General features: G+C 57.4%; 1 protein-coding gene and 1 long non-coding RNA gene across 5 annotated transcripts in view; one reads left to right on the forward strand and one right to left on the reverse strand.

Annotated features, from left to right (window-relative positions):
* Positions 1-3,097: 3,097 nt before the first annotated feature.
* Positions 3,098-15,164, reverse strand: FADS1 (fatty acid desaturase 1). Of its 4 annotated transcripts, XM_039253497.1 has the most exons (13): positions 14,926-15,163; positions 12,772-12,882; positions 12,017-12,214; positions 11,215-11,316; positions 10,971-11,099; positions 7,138-7,198; positions 5,970-6,008; positions 5,770-5,846; positions 4,821-4,918; positions 4,525-4,621; positions 4,186-4,265; positions 3,951-4,076; positions 3,098-3,632 (listed from the first exon to the last, which is right to left on the reverse strand). In XM_039253497.1, the coding sequence occupies exons 1-13, from the start codon at positions 15,115-15,117 to the stop codon at positions 3,581-3,583; spliced, it is 1,362 nt and encodes a 453-aa protein (XP_039109428.1). In that variant the 5' UTR covers positions 15,118-15,163; the 3' UTR covers positions 3,098-3,580. The 4 variants fall into 4 exon arrangements, with proteins under 4 accessions (XP_039109428.1, XP_039109426.1, XP_039109429.1 ...); XM_039253495.1 differs by having other exon boundaries at positions 5,770-6,008; positions 14,926-15,164; XM_039253498.1 differs by lacking the exon at positions 5,970-6,008 and having other exon boundaries at positions 14,926-15,162.
* The window catches only part of LOC120246153, a 42,827-nt gene continuing 41,472 nt past the window's right edge, over positions 14,987-16,341 (forward strand). The window contains exon 1 of the long non-coding RNA XR_005531975.1: positions 14,987-15,070. This is a non-coding gene — a long non-coding RNA (uncharacterized LOC120246153). The remainder of the gene's footprint in view (positions 15,071-16,341) is intronic.

A 16,341-nucleotide genomic window follows, 5' to 3' on the forward strand; every position in this document is an offset into this window, starting at 1 on the left:
GCAGCATGTTTCTCAAGTGAAGTCTTACATGGGGGGGGTCTCAGGATATGAGCTCTGGTTGAAGCAGGAGCGGGATATACTCTCCCCAGCAGTGCTCTCATAACTGGGGGGGACCCCGAAAACCACTGGTATAGACAGAAAGTTCTGTTTGAGGACAGGGATCTTCATTTTAGTCACTGCCATCTCCAGCAGTTGTAATGGATTTTCTCAGATGGGACCACACCACATAAGTAACAAGAAGGCTGAGTAATTTGATTCTAAGCCCGTGGTTCTGGGGACGGGGCTCCAGAGGCGGAAAGGTGCCTAGGGAGCGACCACCTCAGTTTAGTAGTTAAGGGCTGGTACCCTGTGGCAGTCAGAACATGCAGGGCGGTTTTTCCCCTTGTGTTCCCAGTTTGGCTTCTCTGGTCTTTTCTAGAAGTTTAAGCACCGCACGCTGCAGGGGAAACCAGTTCTACATACTTTTACTCGCATGTTCTAATATTCTTGCTCAGAGAGAGCTGTCACGATAGGATTGAGGTTAGAAAGGCATTGTGCCTGCAGGGAAAGATTTGGGCAGAAAGGAGACCTTCTAGGGAAGACTCATCCTGAGTCTAGAAAGTTCCAAAGGGCAGAATGCCTGCCTGGTGTGTCCGGCAGCCAAGCACTTGAACACAGGGGGCATGAGAAGGGCTTCCTTGCTGTAGCCCACCCGTGCCCTGTTTTTTCGGAGGATCCTGGTGTTTATCTGCCCAAAGGCCTTGTGCGAAGGGGGGTCTGGGGACCCCTGGTCAGAAAGAGCCGTACAGGTAGGCAGGAACATTAAGAGCTCAGGCCTGGGGACTCCCACTCACAGATGCATGAGCGCCTGGTGGATTGCAAGTGAACACAGCCTTCAGTTGGCCAAAATTAACTTTATTTTTCAGTTTTACTTTGAGACGGTGGTAACAAAATTGGCACAAAGGACACAGATGTGGAGCCTAATCAAAGAAACAAGGTGCACACAGAGGGCGGAACTCTAAAACACGGAGTTCAAATGTTAGTTTCTCCACAGTCCATGACTGGAGGTGACTTGTAGCCTTTAAGCCTGTTTTCTCGGGTCGCTGCTTGGACTTGAAATCACTGTTACTGTTGCGAATGGTCTGAGCCTTTGGTCACTGGGGTGTCCCTCTGTGGCCGTGTGACACCACACTGCTCTGGGTTAAGGACGGAAGGCCACGGTGGTTGCAGTGCTTTGAGGGCCCGGCCTTGGCTCAGTAACGTGTCACCGGATTTGCGCAGGTTGGCAGCCAGGCGGCTTGACGGGCTGGTGACCCCGCACTGAAACCCGAGGTAGCAGGGGGCCGGGGGCGGGCCTGGTGGGCCGGGGAGGGGGGAGGGGTCAGCACCTATTTGGAGTGAGGAAGCCAATGAAAGTAGAACGTTTCCATTCTACTTCTCATTTTTCTACCCACGCAATTTTAAACCAGGTTCTGGCCAAATGGAAAAGATCCGAGGGGGCTCTTGAAACCCGTCTTCCCCATGTTGTTGTCTCTTTGAGCTTTGTTTTGACAAACCTCTGAGTGATCCCAACAGCCACTGATGGCACCTCAAACCCCATCCCAACTTGCCTTAAGATGATCTTTATTCTCTCCTAAAACTAAACGCAGACTTTCCTGGGGCTTTTTTTCCTTCTACTTCTCTCTATCCACACTGCTCAACGTGCTTAGAGTAGATGCCGTTGGACGGGCATCTAATCCCCTCATCGGCACTGGAAGGTCGCAGGTGGGAGGAGGGAAGACGTGTGAGTGCGGATTGACAAACCCTGGCAGCTAAGGCAAGACTCCTGAGCACATTCCTCTGTTCAGTCTACAGATGGGTTAACCGGTTAAGAACCAGGAGATTAAAAAATGATCTTTCAAAATTAGACTGGTGGGCTTTTTAAGAGATTATCCTAAATTCCCACCTGGTCTCCAGCTGGGAAGGTTGCTTCAACAGCCGAAGGTTGGTAGTTCGCAAACTTCTGTGCGTTTTTTTATCTTCCTATCTCTGGTTTAGAACTGGGCAGTGATCCTATTTAACTCACTGTTCCTACTCAGAAGGGATAGTGTAACATAAGTTAGCTTGTAGAGAACGTCTTACAGCCCTTCTGTTCTCTATGACTGCAATCTGTGTTCCTCGATTCCAAGTCTCCCAACGTGGTCAACTTGTGCTAACTCCCATATTAAACTTGGAATTAATTACCGAATAATTCCAAGTTTAATACAGGCAATACAGTTTAATGCAGGTAGGGAGGCAAAGGGAAACCACTGGGGCCCTCCATTTGTTTCTAGGGGGGAGAGGACTCAGTTGCCCCCGTGGTCACTAGCTTGTGGATCAAGAAGTGGACGCTCCGGGGCACCTGGGTGGCTCAGTCGGTTCAGCGTCCGACTTCAGCTCAGGTCATGATCTCACGGTTTGTGGGTACGAGCCCCGCATCGGGCTCTGTGCTGACAGCTAGCTCAGCGCCTGGAGCCTGTTTCAGATTCTGTGTCTCCCTCTCTCTCTGACCCTCCCCTGTTCACACTGTCTCTATTTAAAAAAAAAAGGACGCCCCATCCCAGGAGGGTCCTGTTCCTTGGGTGGCAGTTACACGAGGTGAACCCAAGGTGAAGAAGCCCAGAGACTCTTCCTGCCGTTCTGGGAAGACGGAGGACCTGGATGGAACAGGGGCTCAAAACCGGCAGTGCCACGATCCCCTACAGTCAGATGTTTCGTTGCCACAGTCCTGGCCTTTGTCCTGCCCGCTTCTGGAAGTGCTTCTCCAGCTGCCTGAGGCAGACCTAGGTCCACCCTAGCCCTAGAGTTAGCTACGCCAGGCCTCAAATCTAAGCACCAATACTTCCTTCCTAAATCCTGCTCCAGAAGGTTCCACTGCTCTAGCTGCTGCCACCAGCCTGCGAACCTCTGAGGCGTGCATGTACGTGAGAGTGGAGAAGGCACAGAGAAGTGGACTGGTGAGATGGGCTCAGCCCTTTCCTGGCTGCAAATCTGTTTGTTTCTTAATGTTTATTTGTTTCTTTTGAGAGAAAGAGAGAGAGAGAATCCCAAGCAGGCTCTGTGCTGTTAGCGCAAAGCCCAGTGTGGGGCTCCGTCTCATGAACCGTGAGATCATGACCTGACCCAAAATCAAGAGTCTGATGCTTAACCGACTGTGCTCCCCAGGCGCCCCCTGGCTGGAATTTTAATGCTAATTTTCTTCCTGATCTCTGGGCTCAGCACGTGCTCCCTAGTCTTCCAACACCCTCTGCCTCCCTCTTTGCTCACCAACCATCTGTATCTGCCAAACTAAAGAAACAAAAACAGTCACATCTCTGCCCCATCAGCCTCATCCCTCCTTCCAGAGGGCATGCTCGGTCCCCTATCCCTTTGGGTCTTAGATCTCTTCCTGGAAGATAAAGGGGAGGGGTTTGAGTCAGCGTCTCCGTCTCCTCAAACCCACACCCCCTCGGAATATTAGAAGTATAGTGGCATTGTCCCTTAAGCTCCCCTCCGCTCTGGTGCAGGAACACCCCTTCCGGGTGGGCTGGTGTGATCAGTGAAGATGGGCAGCATTTCCAGATGGGGGGAGGGGTGGTGGTTGTTACTGGTGAAGATAGGCATCTAGCCAGAGCTGCCCAGACTCCTTCAGTGAGCTGTGGGGGCAAGTTGGGAACAAGCAGTGAGAGAGAGAGAGGGCAGGGCTAAGCCCAAAAGCCAAACCACCGTACAGAAGGGGTGTAGTGAGCCGCTTACAGAGGTATGGAGGGCCGATCTCCATGCATGTGGCCCCTTTCTTCCCCTTTGCTTCTGTGACAAGGCTAGGGCCATGGCATGGACGGCCAAGGCCTGACTTGGCCAACAAGACCAGCGAGGCACCCTGCCTTTGTCTTGGTGGCCTCCATTCCAGAGGACAGGGGACACCCACCTGTTGCTCCCACCCTACAGCCACCTTCCCAGGCTCAGGTACTCACTAGACGATGTCAGCGAAGGCTGAGAACAGGGGCTTGGACTGGTACTCTATGCCATGCTTGGCACACAGGGACCGCACCAGGGGGGCCACCTTATGGTAATTGTGTCGCGGCATCGTGGGGAAAAGGCTTCAGGGAGAACGGGACAGTCAGTGGCTCTAACTCCTCACTTCCCACCTCCCTGCTTGCCCCCCGCAGACCCTCCCAAGGGCCCTGCTTCTCAGGGACCCCTACGTACTGGTGCTCAATCTGGAAGTTGAGATGTCCGCTGAACCAGTCATTGAAGGCAGACTTGTGGACGTTGCATGTCGCCTGGAGCTGGGAGAGGGCAGGGGGGAGCGTGGCTCTGCGTGCCGCACGTGAGGGCCAGCAGAGCAGGCCGAGAGGAGGGGGTGTGGGACTGGCCCTGGCCACTCTGTCCTCCATGTGGCGGCAGGATAGGAGCCTCAAGCTCATGAGGCAGTGCTGTCGGGGGACTTTTGGTGTCGCTGCCCCCGGCCCCTCACGTGCCTCTGTGCCCACCCACCCTTTGGATTAGCTGCGTTATCCCTAGGTCTTCCAAGCGGCCGTCCCTTACCTGGGTGGAGACCCAGTCCATGTTCCGGTCGTGATCGATGTGCATGGGGATGTGGTTCATCTGTGTGACCCACACAAACCAGTTGCTCTCCAGGAACCTGGTGGAAATGGTGCTCAGACGAGCACAGTACAAGTCAGGGCCCTTCCTCTCCCCCCAGGCTACCGCTCTAGCCTGGCCATCTTCCCAGGCCAGCACCTGAAACACCCCCGGCCTCTTAAGGCCCCAGCACGGCCCCCACACCAGACCCGTGACTCCGCCTTTTCCTTGCCACGCGCCCCCCTTCGCCATCATACTACCTGACCATGAAGAAAAGGACCAGGAGGCCTTTCAGTCCCAACAATGGCATGTAAGTGAGGGATAAGCGGACATAGAAGCTGATCATCCAGGCCAAGTCCTGCGTGGAGAGGCAGAGGGCATTACGACTGGCACAAAGCACTTCCTCCTCCCCCTTTCGCTTCACCTGTTTGCACGGTCCAGCCGTTCTGCCGGGTGCCCGGACTGGAGCGCCTGTCCGCCGCTCGCAGCTGCCCGGCCCTGCGCCATCTAGTGCCACCCATCCCTCATCCCAGTCCTGGCGGGCAGCCTCCAGCCCCCCTCCCGTTTCCCACACAGCGCCAAGGCCCCTCCACCTCCAGCTCCTCCTGACCCACTGAAGTTCTTTATCCCTTCATCATGCTGCCAAATGAATCTTCCGGGACTGACCAGTGCCCACTGATGTCCCCAACACGTCCACTGGCCAAGTTTGCCCCTCCCTTCCCGGCTTCTCCCCGCAGGGTCCATCATCGCCCCACCCCACCCCCTGCCTATCCCCCTAGGCCCGCTAGAAGGAACTTTGCGAAGCCTCTTCCGACGCCTCTCATCCAGCCAGAGGCAGGCAGAGGCCCTTCTGGACTCTCAGAACCTTCCGCTTCTACCTCTTCTCTGGTGTCAATGACATCCGTTTTGTCAGAAATCTCCTGAGAGAAGGTGCTGCCGTTTCTTACTCACCTGCCCCCCCACCCCTCACCCCCAGCCTGGCCCCGGCTTTCCGCTGAGCTCGAGGACCTCGGGCACTGGGGGTCAGGGTGTCTGCGGAGCCTGGGTCACCCAATCTAGAGCCAAGGAAAGCCTGTACTTGGTCCTATTACTTTGCTCTAAATTAGGCCCAGGACAGATCGCGGTGGGGTCTCCTCTGGGGAACCCCGTCTCCCCCTCTCAGGGCACTGAAGACCAAAAACGTGAGGCTCTGGAGCCATGGATACTCACCACCCACTTCTTCCGCTGGAAAACAAAATAGAAAATATACCACTGGAAGTAGAGAGGCAGCAAGGCTGGAGGCCCAACTGGGGAGGAAACGGAGACAGGGAGGAGGCGTGAGCAGCACGGGGGCGGGTTCAGGGCCAGGGAGGTGGCCTCTGGCGCGGGGCTGCCCCCCGCCGTCCACTCCTGCGGCCCCTTCTGGCCACCTTGGCATTCCTTGTTTGGTCCATTGGCACCGGCCGGCACTGCGGGTGGGCACGAATGCGAGTCTGAAGAAGGCAGCACCTCCCAAGACGATGCCAGGACGGGGTGGGGCGGGAGGAGCCGTCCTTTCCAGGGGAGGAAGGCAGCTGGGAACAGCTGGATACTGGCCCCGCCTATCCTCACAGTCAACCGCCCTGTGTTCCTGGCTGCTCTGCGGTGCCGGTGAAGGGACAGGAGCAGGAAAGTCTGTGTGTGTGCTGGGGTAGTTGGGGGTGGGGGGGGAGATGGGGGGGCGGGCCCTGCCGGTGCTTCCCAGGCCGAAAGCTCACTTCCTGGGACTGGGGACATGCGCCTAACCCTGGCGGTCAGGGGTGGGAGTTGAAGAAGTCCCACCTGCAGGCCCATTCCCTTTTCCATAGCCCTTCTCTGCCGGGCCCCAATGCCTACCCATAACCCCCTGCGTCACAGGGCTCACCCGCGGCTCATCCGTCCCCATGTCCTTCCCCACGTGCCGTGGATTCTAACATTCGTCTCCAGGAGTGACGGTTATGTAATAGGCAGTTAGGGAAAGTTCTTTTGAACTAAAATGGGATCAACAGAATCCTCCCCTCCCTTCCTTTAAAAATCTGAATTCTTAGAGGAATTCTAAAACTCCGATTTTAGGCATCAGGGAGATTTGAAAAGCAAAGAACAGAGCAGTCTTCAGAAGGACCTGAAGACGGCCGCAGGAAACATCCTCCTCTTCCTCTCTACGTGCTCCTCTGCTTCCTTTCTGAGTCCCGTCCTCCCTGAGGCCCATCTATCTCTATCCCCCGGGGTGTTGGGCTGTGCCCCACTGAGTCACCTTGACGTAAGTCTGTTTCACAAGGTCTGAGATGCGGTTTAAGGTTTGATCGGGATGGCTGCACCTGACCACTCAATTCCCTTGCGAAAGCCAGGGTGGGACTGGAGGAACTAGTCTGACCCCGGCACCAATGCCATGTGACCAAACAGTAGCCTGTTGATGCTGCCTCAGGTGAGCAGGGAGGAACCTGCTGGGGACACGGGGCTTCCTCCAGCCGTTACTCAAAATGTCCTAAGCCTTCACAGAGCCGCTTCTTCCCCACATCCCTGCGGCTCCCCGATCCTGAGACAGTCCCCCCACCCCCTGCGCTGGGGGATGACACTCACTCAGGAAGAAGTATTTGTGCTGGTGGTTGTACGGCATGTACTTTTTCTTTTGTTTCCCAAGCTGGGGAGAAAAGCAAACGCAAATCAGCACCCACAGACCAGTCCCCCGTTCTCCTCCCGCCGTGACCTCAGCTTTTCCCTGCTCAGGAGCTCAGGCTCATTCCAGGGGCCTGGAAGGCTCCAGCAGGCCCAGCCTCGCCTCCATCCAGCACCTGGCACGTGAAGGCCTGGGCTGTGATAAGCCAGGTGCACCACACCACTGCACGCGGCTCGATGGCCTGGGCCCACATAGGGCACGACTGCAGCAGTGCCTATGGGCCCTCAGGAGCCCCCACGTTCATCCAAAGACGCCCTGTCATCAGGTGTCCAGGCCCCTCCACGTCCTCCCCATTCTTTTCCTCCATCTGGTACTCCTTTGGCCTCAGGCTCCACAGACGACCATTTATACCCCTACACAGGTCAGTATTCCCTCTGCATCCATCCATCCATCCATCCATCCATCCATCCATCCCCTCTGTGGCTGTCTGGGCTTCAACGTGAACGTTGTAAAATCACCTTGAATGCAAAGGGACATTGGGCAAATGTTTGCGGGAGGGATACCAAGAACAACTTGGCAAGTCTGAAGGTTCTGGCAAGGCGTTTCTGGGCAGGGGTTATTTTGTTAAGCCTAGCTGTGGCACAAATGCTCTGGTCAGCCTGGCACTGCTCGTGCGGGCACCCAGGATCGTGACAGCCAAGCTCCACCATCTCCCTTAGTGGCTCCTTTTGCCCCTCCTGCCTCAGGTCGTTCTGGCAACCAGATAACTGCCCCTGAGCAGGCCGCCAGCATGTCTTTCTCCCATGCATTCCCCCACTGTTTTGACAATAACATTTATTCTTTTTTTTTTAATGTTTTATTTTTATTTCTAGGAGAGAAAGAGAGAGACAGCGTGAGCAGGGGAGGGTCAGAGAGAGAGGGAGTCACAGACTGAAACAGTGTGACTGAGCTGGCAGTCAACACAGAGCCCGACGCAGGGCTCGAACCCATGAACCGCGAGATCATGACCTAAGCGAAAGTCGGACGCTTAACCGACTAAGCCACCCAGGCACCCCACATTTATTCTTATTTATAGCAAGTTTATTCTGTGCAAGGTGCTTCTGCTAAATGAAACATCCTTTGTTAAAAAAAAATTTTTTTTAATGTTTATTTCTTTTAGGTGGGGCGGGGGGGGGGAGGGGCAGAGAGAGAGGGAGACAGAATTGGAAGCAGGCTCCAGGCTCTGAGCTGTCGGCACAGAGCCCGATGCGGGGTTCAAACTCACAAACCGCAAGATCATGACCTGAGCCGAAGTCAGAGGCTTAACCAACTGAGCCACCCAGGCGCCCTGAAACATTCTTTCTATATTAACTGATTCATTCATCAAGTATTTACTGAGCACCTATTATGTGCCAGGCACTGTTCTAAGTGCTGAAGATTCAGAGGCGAGCAACACAAAGCTCCTACCCTTGTGGGGCTTATAATCTGAGGACAGGAAGCTGGCAGTAAATCTGTGAACAGAGCTCAAGGTAATTACATATTAAAAACCGGGAAAATACAGGGTGCTTGAGTGGCTCAGGTCACGATCTCAAAGTTCGTAGGTTTGAGCCCTATGTCAGGCTCTGTGCTGACAGCCTGGAATCTGCTTCAGATTCTGTGTCTCCTCCTCTCTCTGCCCCTCCCCCACTCACACTCTGTCTGTCTCTCTCTCTCAAAAATAAACATTAAAAAAAAAGAAAAAGAAAAGAAAGGGCAGCATGGCTGGGAACTGCAAGCAATGGCAAAGAAAGACAGAATGCCAAGCTAGAACACTAGGGATGGACAATTCACGCTGGACCTCAGAAAGCCCCAGTAAGACCTCGGTAACCACCTCAGGTGTTATTCCAGTGGTGATGGTGAACCACTGGAAGGCTCTCAACAGGTGTAGTATCATCGGCTTTGCACTTTAAAAGGCTCACTCTGCCTGGAGGAGGGGAGGATGAACTGTGGGGGTAGAGACCGTTGCCAGGAGACCAATGAAGAGGCTGTAGTAACCCAACTCCAAGGTGCGCGTGTGTGTGCGTGTGTGATGGGGGGGGGGAGGGAGACCCAAAGCAGTGGAGATGGAGAAAAACGGATCTGGGATGTTTTGGAGACTGTCTTAACCAGGTCTGTGGATGAACCGGGTGTTGGGGTGAGGCTCCCCCAGTCCCAGGCAGCATCACCGAGGGGAGAGCCAGACAAGGAGCACCTGGCCTGTTGGGCAGGGCGCGTGGGAAGAACAACGGTTTCCTACGTGGGAACCGCCCCCGAGGCCCTATTGGCTGCTGCTTCCTTGAATGGCCATCAGATGCTGTTCTGATCCTGGGAGGTGCCCTGTTGTGTTTCAACTCTCAGAGCCAGGAAGGTTGCGTTTCGGGTGAGGTGTCCCCTGCACTTTCCTGTCCTCTAGGGCAGTCGGGAGGCACCGAGGTGGATGCCACAGGGTCGGCATGGGGATGGGCACCCAGTCGAATGACACCCCAGAGGGGCAGAGGCAATTGCCAAGCAGCCTGCGGCCAAGGCATTTGTTAACTGGCTGCCTGTCCTCAGCCTCGTACCTGGACGGAAAAATGTGTCCGGTGGTCCTAGATCATTTTCTATTTCTTGTGTCTGCAAACAGGAGTTTCTTGAAAACCAAGAGGCAATAGAGGCAGTGGTGTGAGAAGGTTCCTTCCACTTAAACTCACACTTTGTTTTTTCTTTTTTGTTAACTCTCTATAGTTACAATAAAAGAGCCACCAAGAGCCACATGTTTGCCTAACAAATAACCCACACTTGCTCTTGAAGTAGCCACTTGAGGCAGGTGGGGCCGGGGCTGAGTCAACATCCGCACACTGCTGACCACAACACAGTGCTGGATGTACAGCAAACCCAGTCCTTGCTTAGGGGGTGGGAAAATTAGGATGTCACAGACAGGCGGGAGCCTCGAACTAGGGGCTCCTGGGGTCAGGACAGCCAGTGTCCTAAGGCCTCTCCACACTGTCCTCATAGCCAGAGGGGGAGGGCAGCCAGGCTACTCGCACTCACTCACTCACTCACTCACTGGTGCCTGGGCTGCAAAGGTGTCGAACAGCTGACTGCGTGGCATGCTGCAATAGCACACAGAGGGCGAGGGGACCTGGCGACACCCGGACGGCGGCCTAGAGCCTCGGCACAAAGTTTCAAAGGAACTTTACAAACCACTCTGCTGGCCGTTCAAAGCCGCCTGCTGCCACTGAGCACTCATCCTTCAGCAACTGCAGTACAGCTTTTGCTCATAACCTCAAGGTGGTAACTCAAACCCAACGCTAACCACCCCGGAAGTCAGGCTGGGGTCAGGTGGGTGGGAAGAATCAGCCAGTGGAAGTTCCAGGCACTGGCCATCAAAGAAGACTAAGACAGTCAGGCTAGCCCTGAACAGGGGAAACTGAGGCACAGGAGGATATCAAAGTGCGGAGGGCCCTGGGGGGATGGGGAAGGTGACTGCCTGGGGTAGGAGTGTCCAAAAACACCCGAGAACGACCAGGCGTCACCCTGAAGGATGACCAGAGATTTCTGCAGGTAACCTCCCGGTCATGCTTTGGATCCCCTGCACGATGTGGTATCTTTTATGCGATAACCGTCTGCAGACGTGAACTCGCCGGGGAGAACGGGGGATTCTGTCCCCGGGCGGCTTATTCACTGCCTGTTGCCTCCCCTGACTGCCAGCCAGCCAGCCTGGCCCCCGTGCCCTACCCACCCTGAGCGCTGCCCCCACAGCGCTCTGTTCTGGCGGCCTCCCATTTGCGAAGGCCTCTCCACCGCCACTTCTACTCACCTCCACGGAGAGGACCTTCCCCAAGGCAAAAAGGAACGGATGCATGTTGATGTCTGGGTCTTTGCGGAAACAGTTGGGCTTGGCATGGTGCTGGAAATGCAAGTGGTTCCACCAACTGGCGGGGGCTCCCTGCAGAGAGGGAGGGCCGTGAGTCCGAAAGCCTAGTGTTCGCCAACCGCCCCTCCCGCCCCCAAGAAACCCAGCATCAACTGGCGTTTCAGGCACCCCTCCCCGCGCCAGTGACCTTCAGATGGCCAATCACGAAATGATGAAACACGTGGTTCCAAGTGGAGGTGCTGAAGACGGACAGGTGGCCGAAATCGTGCTGCAGCCAGCCAGCCTGAGCCTGGGAGAGAGAGGTTAGCACTGACAGCAAAGCCCGCCGGCCCGGCGTCCCACTTGCTGACCTCGGGCGGCTCCTCTGCATCACCCCTCACCCCTGGGAGTGCCCTAAGCGCGTCCCAGAAGGACTAAGGCTCCTGACTCTGGCTCTGCCGCGAACTCGCGTGACAGTGGGGGCAAGCCACTATCCCCTCCCTGCCCTTCGGTCTCCCCAGCTCTGGAGTTCTAGGACTTAGGCTGGGCCGAACCCCCAGACTACGAAAAAGCACCGAGTGACAGACCCAGAGGCGAGGAGAAGGCTCAGCAAATGGGTTGTGCCCTTAGGGCCCGAGCATTTGGAGCATGCTGGGCCACGTGGTGGGGAGGAGAGGGCCAAGCTTTGCTGAGAAAATCAGAATCTGGGCTCTTGGCATGCTTGGGCTGTGGCAGAACCGGCCTAGGAAGTTTCAGAGAAATTCTACAGAAAGAAGGGAGCCCGCGGGGGAGCGGTTGGAGAGGCAGTGCGAAAATGAAGGTGCACACATGGCCAACATGCAGGCAGGAGCCACGAACGACAAGGTATCTCTTGGCACTAACTCTGCCCCGCATCCTCAGCTCCGCCCGGGCACAGGGCCGGGCTCATGACCTCCTACGGCAGACAAGAGCTTTCCCCAGGGACGCGGAGCATGGCCGCGCTCTTGACAACCCAGGTGATGGCTTCTCACTTGAGCCACGCTGAGCAGCACCGCGCACAGGATGAAAGGCACAAAGGACGTCCCAAAGACCCAAAGCGTGAGCCAGCCGGCAACATCCAGCAGCACGATGTGCAGCAGGCACAACAGGAAGAAGACACGGTTGGCCTTCATGAGCCCCATCCGCTCCACGGTGGCCTGCAGCTCCCGGAACTCAGAGATCAGCTCTTTCTGTGGAAGAGCAGAGACGGAGGGGCTGTGGTTCTTCCCAACTGTAACCCGACATTGCTGGAGACCAGGGCCCCTCTTGGGCTCGGGGACCCTCCACCCCCAGGTCATCGTGGGAAGTCCACAGCCTGAGGTAAATATACTACGACACCGAGGAAAGAGGCAGGAGAAAGCGCTCTGGCCTCGTGCCGAGGGTTATGCGGTCCGTGGAGTGCAATGCACTTGATTCAAGGGCTGGCCACATTGCTCAACTGCTCTGAGCCTCAGCTTGCTCATCTCTAAGTGTGTGAGGGTTACACGAGGTCACGCCTGACACAGCAAGTGTTCAACAGATAGGTCGCGGTGGTGGTGGCGGCGGCGGCAGTAGCCTTGTGAGAACTCCAGGGTTCCAAAGCCCTGCCTCCTCGCTTCGGCCTGTATCCCAGCGACCACGCAGGAGGAGCAGGGACCTCAAGCCTTGCAAGTGCTACTGACTGTGGTCACCTAGGAGCCTACTGAGGCCTTCCTTTACTACCCCCTGCCCTGCATGGGACCACAGGTTCTCCGAACGGCAGTCTCACATTTTTTGTGGGCTCGAAGCTGGGCTGCTCTGGAGACAGTTCCCCAATCAGGAGAGAGTTCATATACTTCCTCACGAGGCCCTTGTTGATGTGGAAGGCCACAAAGGGATCCTGCAAGGACAGGGAGAAGACAGACTGGTTAGGAAGCCAGTGCCGGTCCCCCGTGGCTCCTGGAGGGGCTCCCGCCAGGGGCCATCCTCCTGATCCAGCAAGGAGGCCGTATCCAAGTTCAAGCCACTTCCCTGCAGTCCGCTGGCCCTTTGAGGGTGCTCAGACCTTCCCCAGGCGTCCACAGCTCAGGAACACGCCAGCATGTGTGCCAGTGAGAAGGGCACCACACTAAGGAACGGCAAGGGCAGGTAGGGGGACCCTGCAAAGCCCTCTATGCCTTGGCCTTTCCTCCAGGCGCGTCTAGGGACAGCTTTTGCACCAGAATTCGGATACAGGAGAGAAACGACGAGAAGGGATGGGTGGGGCTACAAGACTTGCTGTTTGCTCCCCGACTTTTAAAAACAGACTCTCTCCGAGGCAAAGGTTCTTCATAAAACGCGCTTAGGAAGATTCCCTAAGCCTGAGCTGGGAACCGTTTGCATTCCTACCCCCTTCTCCCAGAGGCCGCTGTTCCCGGGAGGGTTCCATATTTCCTCTAGGACTCTGATCACTCCACCCCCACCCCCGCCTGGGTCCCAGAGCGGCTAATTTTGGAAACCCTAGGTGGGGTAGGCCAGGGGCACCCAGGCCTTTCTAGGGGAACCGGCACTCGGAGGCGGGAGCCGGGGCGGAGCTGGCCTACGGTGGCACCACACATCTGGACCAATCGCCAACCCTGCTGCCCGGCCATTCAGCCCCGGCCCCACATCACACTGTAGGAAGACCCTGCGTCGGCGCCTGCTTCATCCACGCATGCGCTAGCCCACGTCTTCGCCTTCCGGCTGTTGTCCGGGCTTCCCAAGTGGTCACTCGGGTTGGCCATTGCGGCTCCGGCCTTGCTACCTCCTGGCCGGCCGCGTCACTGGGAGGGGCGGGTCCTCAGCCCAAGACTTCTATGCTCCGCTGCGACGAAACGGGAACTCTGGTGGCCCCGGGCGCCCTCCGGGATGGCAAGGGCGGAGGGTGGGGACAGCGGAAGGGGTCGTACCGCTGAACGCGGGACGGGAAAAGGATGTAGGGGGAGGGGGCGCGGCGAAAGAAAGGCTCCACGGGTCCAAAGGGGCGATCACTGGCTCTCCAAATATGCAGGAGGCGCCAGTTGCCTTAGCTCGGAGAGCAGGTGGTCTAGAAAGGGAAGGGCAGGCCTGGAGCTGGGTGCCGCGCGGACCCCATAGTGGGGCCCGAAGGAGGAGGAAGGATGCGAACCACAGCCTAGGAATGCAATGTGCTGTCCGCCGCCGCGGCGTAGCTGGAGACCCCGCTGGCCTGCGGCCGCGTGACCTCCCCACAGGCTTCGAGGACAGCTCCGGGGGTCCTCGCTAAATGTATGCTGACACAGCCCCCGCCCCCCACCTTCTGCATGCCGCCCCATTATCCCCTGTGCACCAGCAGTCGTCAGTCCTCTCCGGCCGGTGAGGCCCCTCCTTCACTGTGCGGGGATTCCCAAGGCAGCAGGCGCCCCCAACCCGGCGGACGTCAAGTTATTTTCCACCTCAACCCCATCCCCGAGAGTGCTTTCCTCTCCTGCTCCCGCTCGCAAGCCCGCACGCGCAGTCTAGACGCCGCGGCGCTCCCTTCCCACCCGCGGAGACACGGGTCGAGACTCCCTCTCCCTGCCACCGACCCCTCGTCCCTCGGCCCCCGCAGCACCGCCGTCCGCGGCACCCTGTGCATCCGGGCTCTCCTCCCCACCCGTCCCGCTCTGGGCCCTGGCTAAGTCTGGACATCGCAGACGGAACGCACGCAGGGCGGCGCAGTCCTTTGTTTGTGTGGGCACGTTGCCGGCCTCCATCTCCGCTCTCCTGACTCGTTTTCACAGCCATTCTCCCGCCCTTGCATCCCGTGCTCGGACGCGGGCAACGGGTACGCTCGGCGCCTCCTGGCTCTTCCCCGGATTAGTCGGGAGTTAGTCCGCGACACCAAACTTCCTGCCTAGTGCACGGAACCTCCGGGGGCAGCCGCCCGGCCCCGCCTCCGCCCGGGCCCGGGTCCGGCCGCGCTCACCGTAGCATCCTGGCCCGCGTAGTGGCTGATGACCCGGGAGCCCCCCGGGTGCCGGCGGATGAACTCGCTGATGTTGTACACCTTCCGGTCGATCACGAGCCACCGCTCCTTCTCGCGCCCGCAGCGCTGCGCCACCTCGTCCCAGGTGAAGTAGCGCGGGGTCTGCGCCGGGGTAGGGGTCTGGGGGTCCATCCGGGCCGGACGCCGCCGCGCGCCGGCGGGGCCGGTGGAGCGTCAGGCGCGCGCTCGGGGCCCGCGGGGTAGTGCGCGCCGGCCTCGCGTGCTCGGCGAGCGGAACGGCTTGCGCGCGCCGGGTTTTCAGCACCCGCGGCGCGGACCGCCGAGCCCCGCTGCGCGCGCTCCCATTGGTCGAGCCGCGTGGCGCGGGGAGCGAGCCCCCGCCTTCCCGCCGGGCCCCGCGCAAGGCAGGGCAGGGCCGGCCGGGCGCGGCCCCTCGCGGTCTCCGTGCAGGGGCGGCCGAGGGGGCCTGACTCCGGCCTCGGGGCTCACAGTGTGTTCGGGTGGGGAGGGGCTGTCCTGGATAGCGGGGTCGGGGCAGGGGTTGGGGGGAGCCCAGGGTTGCCACGGGGGACTGGTCTTTGGGCTCCTGGCCACGCAGGTCCATTGGTTGGACGGTCGAAAGAAGTGCAAGAACCGCAAGAACCTTCGGCGGTTAGCGTGTGAAAGGCCTCATTAGGGTTTATTGGGTTTATTGGGTGCTAATGATTTATTTTGCCCACAATAACGTTTAAAATGCCCCACAAGTTTTGTAACCCCGTTTACCTTTTTTTGGCGGGGGGAGCTTTAAATTTTGTTCTATTTTCAATTAACTGGGATCCTTAAATAAAAGCCCTTTGGCATCTCCTGACCTCAAGGAGGTTGTGGGAAGAGGCTGGTCCTCGAGCTGAGGAATCTCTGGTTCTGAGTCCAGGAGATACATGGGAGCCATGGCAAGCAAGCCTTTTAAGTAGAGGGACTGGGGCTTTAGGGCACTGGTCTTCAAGAAGGAATGAGGAAGCATCCAGAGGCTGGTAGTGCCAGCAAGAAACTGTTGGCAGTAGGAAGATACCCAGAATTTACTGCTCAATTTTCTCTTATTTATAAACCAGGTCCTTTAGAAAAGACTAGAGTGTGGGCGCTTTGGTGGCACTCTGCAGACAAGGGGAAGAAGGCAGAGCCTTGTCCCAAGCACTGAGCTAGAGTCTGAGCCCCTAGGAGTCAGGAGAAGGTCATACAAACAGACTGGGGAAGATGCCACTGGCAGAAAAGGACCTTAAACCATTCAGTCCAAATCGTGCATTTTACAGAGAATTGAGTTTCGGAAACCGGAAGGGACTTCCTGTCTTCCTCAGGTGTCCTGTCTTCCGGTTAAGATTCCAGCAGTTGCACCTTGTTTAGGAATGAAGGTCCATGCAG

Source organism: Hyaena hyaena, unplaced genomic scaffold (genome assembly GCF_003009895.1).
Source record: "Hyaena hyaena isolate Hyena2069 unplaced genomic scaffold, ASM300989v1 scaffold_456, whole genome shotgun sequence".
NCBI classification, from domain to species: Eukaryota; Metazoa; Chordata; class Mammalia; order Carnivora; family Hyaenidae; genus Hyaena; species Hyaena hyaena.

Coding starts and splice junctions, on each gene's coding strand:
- FADS1 (XM_039253495.1), bottom strand. CDS start 15,117: ATGGACCCCCAGACCCCTACCCCGGCGCAGACCCCGCGCTACTTCACC. Junction 12,883..14,925: donor ACGCGGGCCAGGATGCTACG/GTGAGCGCGGCC, acceptor CTGTCCTTGCAG/GATCCCTTTGTGGCCTTCCA. Junction 11,317..12,016: donor TGCTGCTCAGCGTGGCTCAA/GTGAGAAGCCAT, acceptor TCTCTCTCCCAG/GCTCAGGCTGGCTGGCTGCA.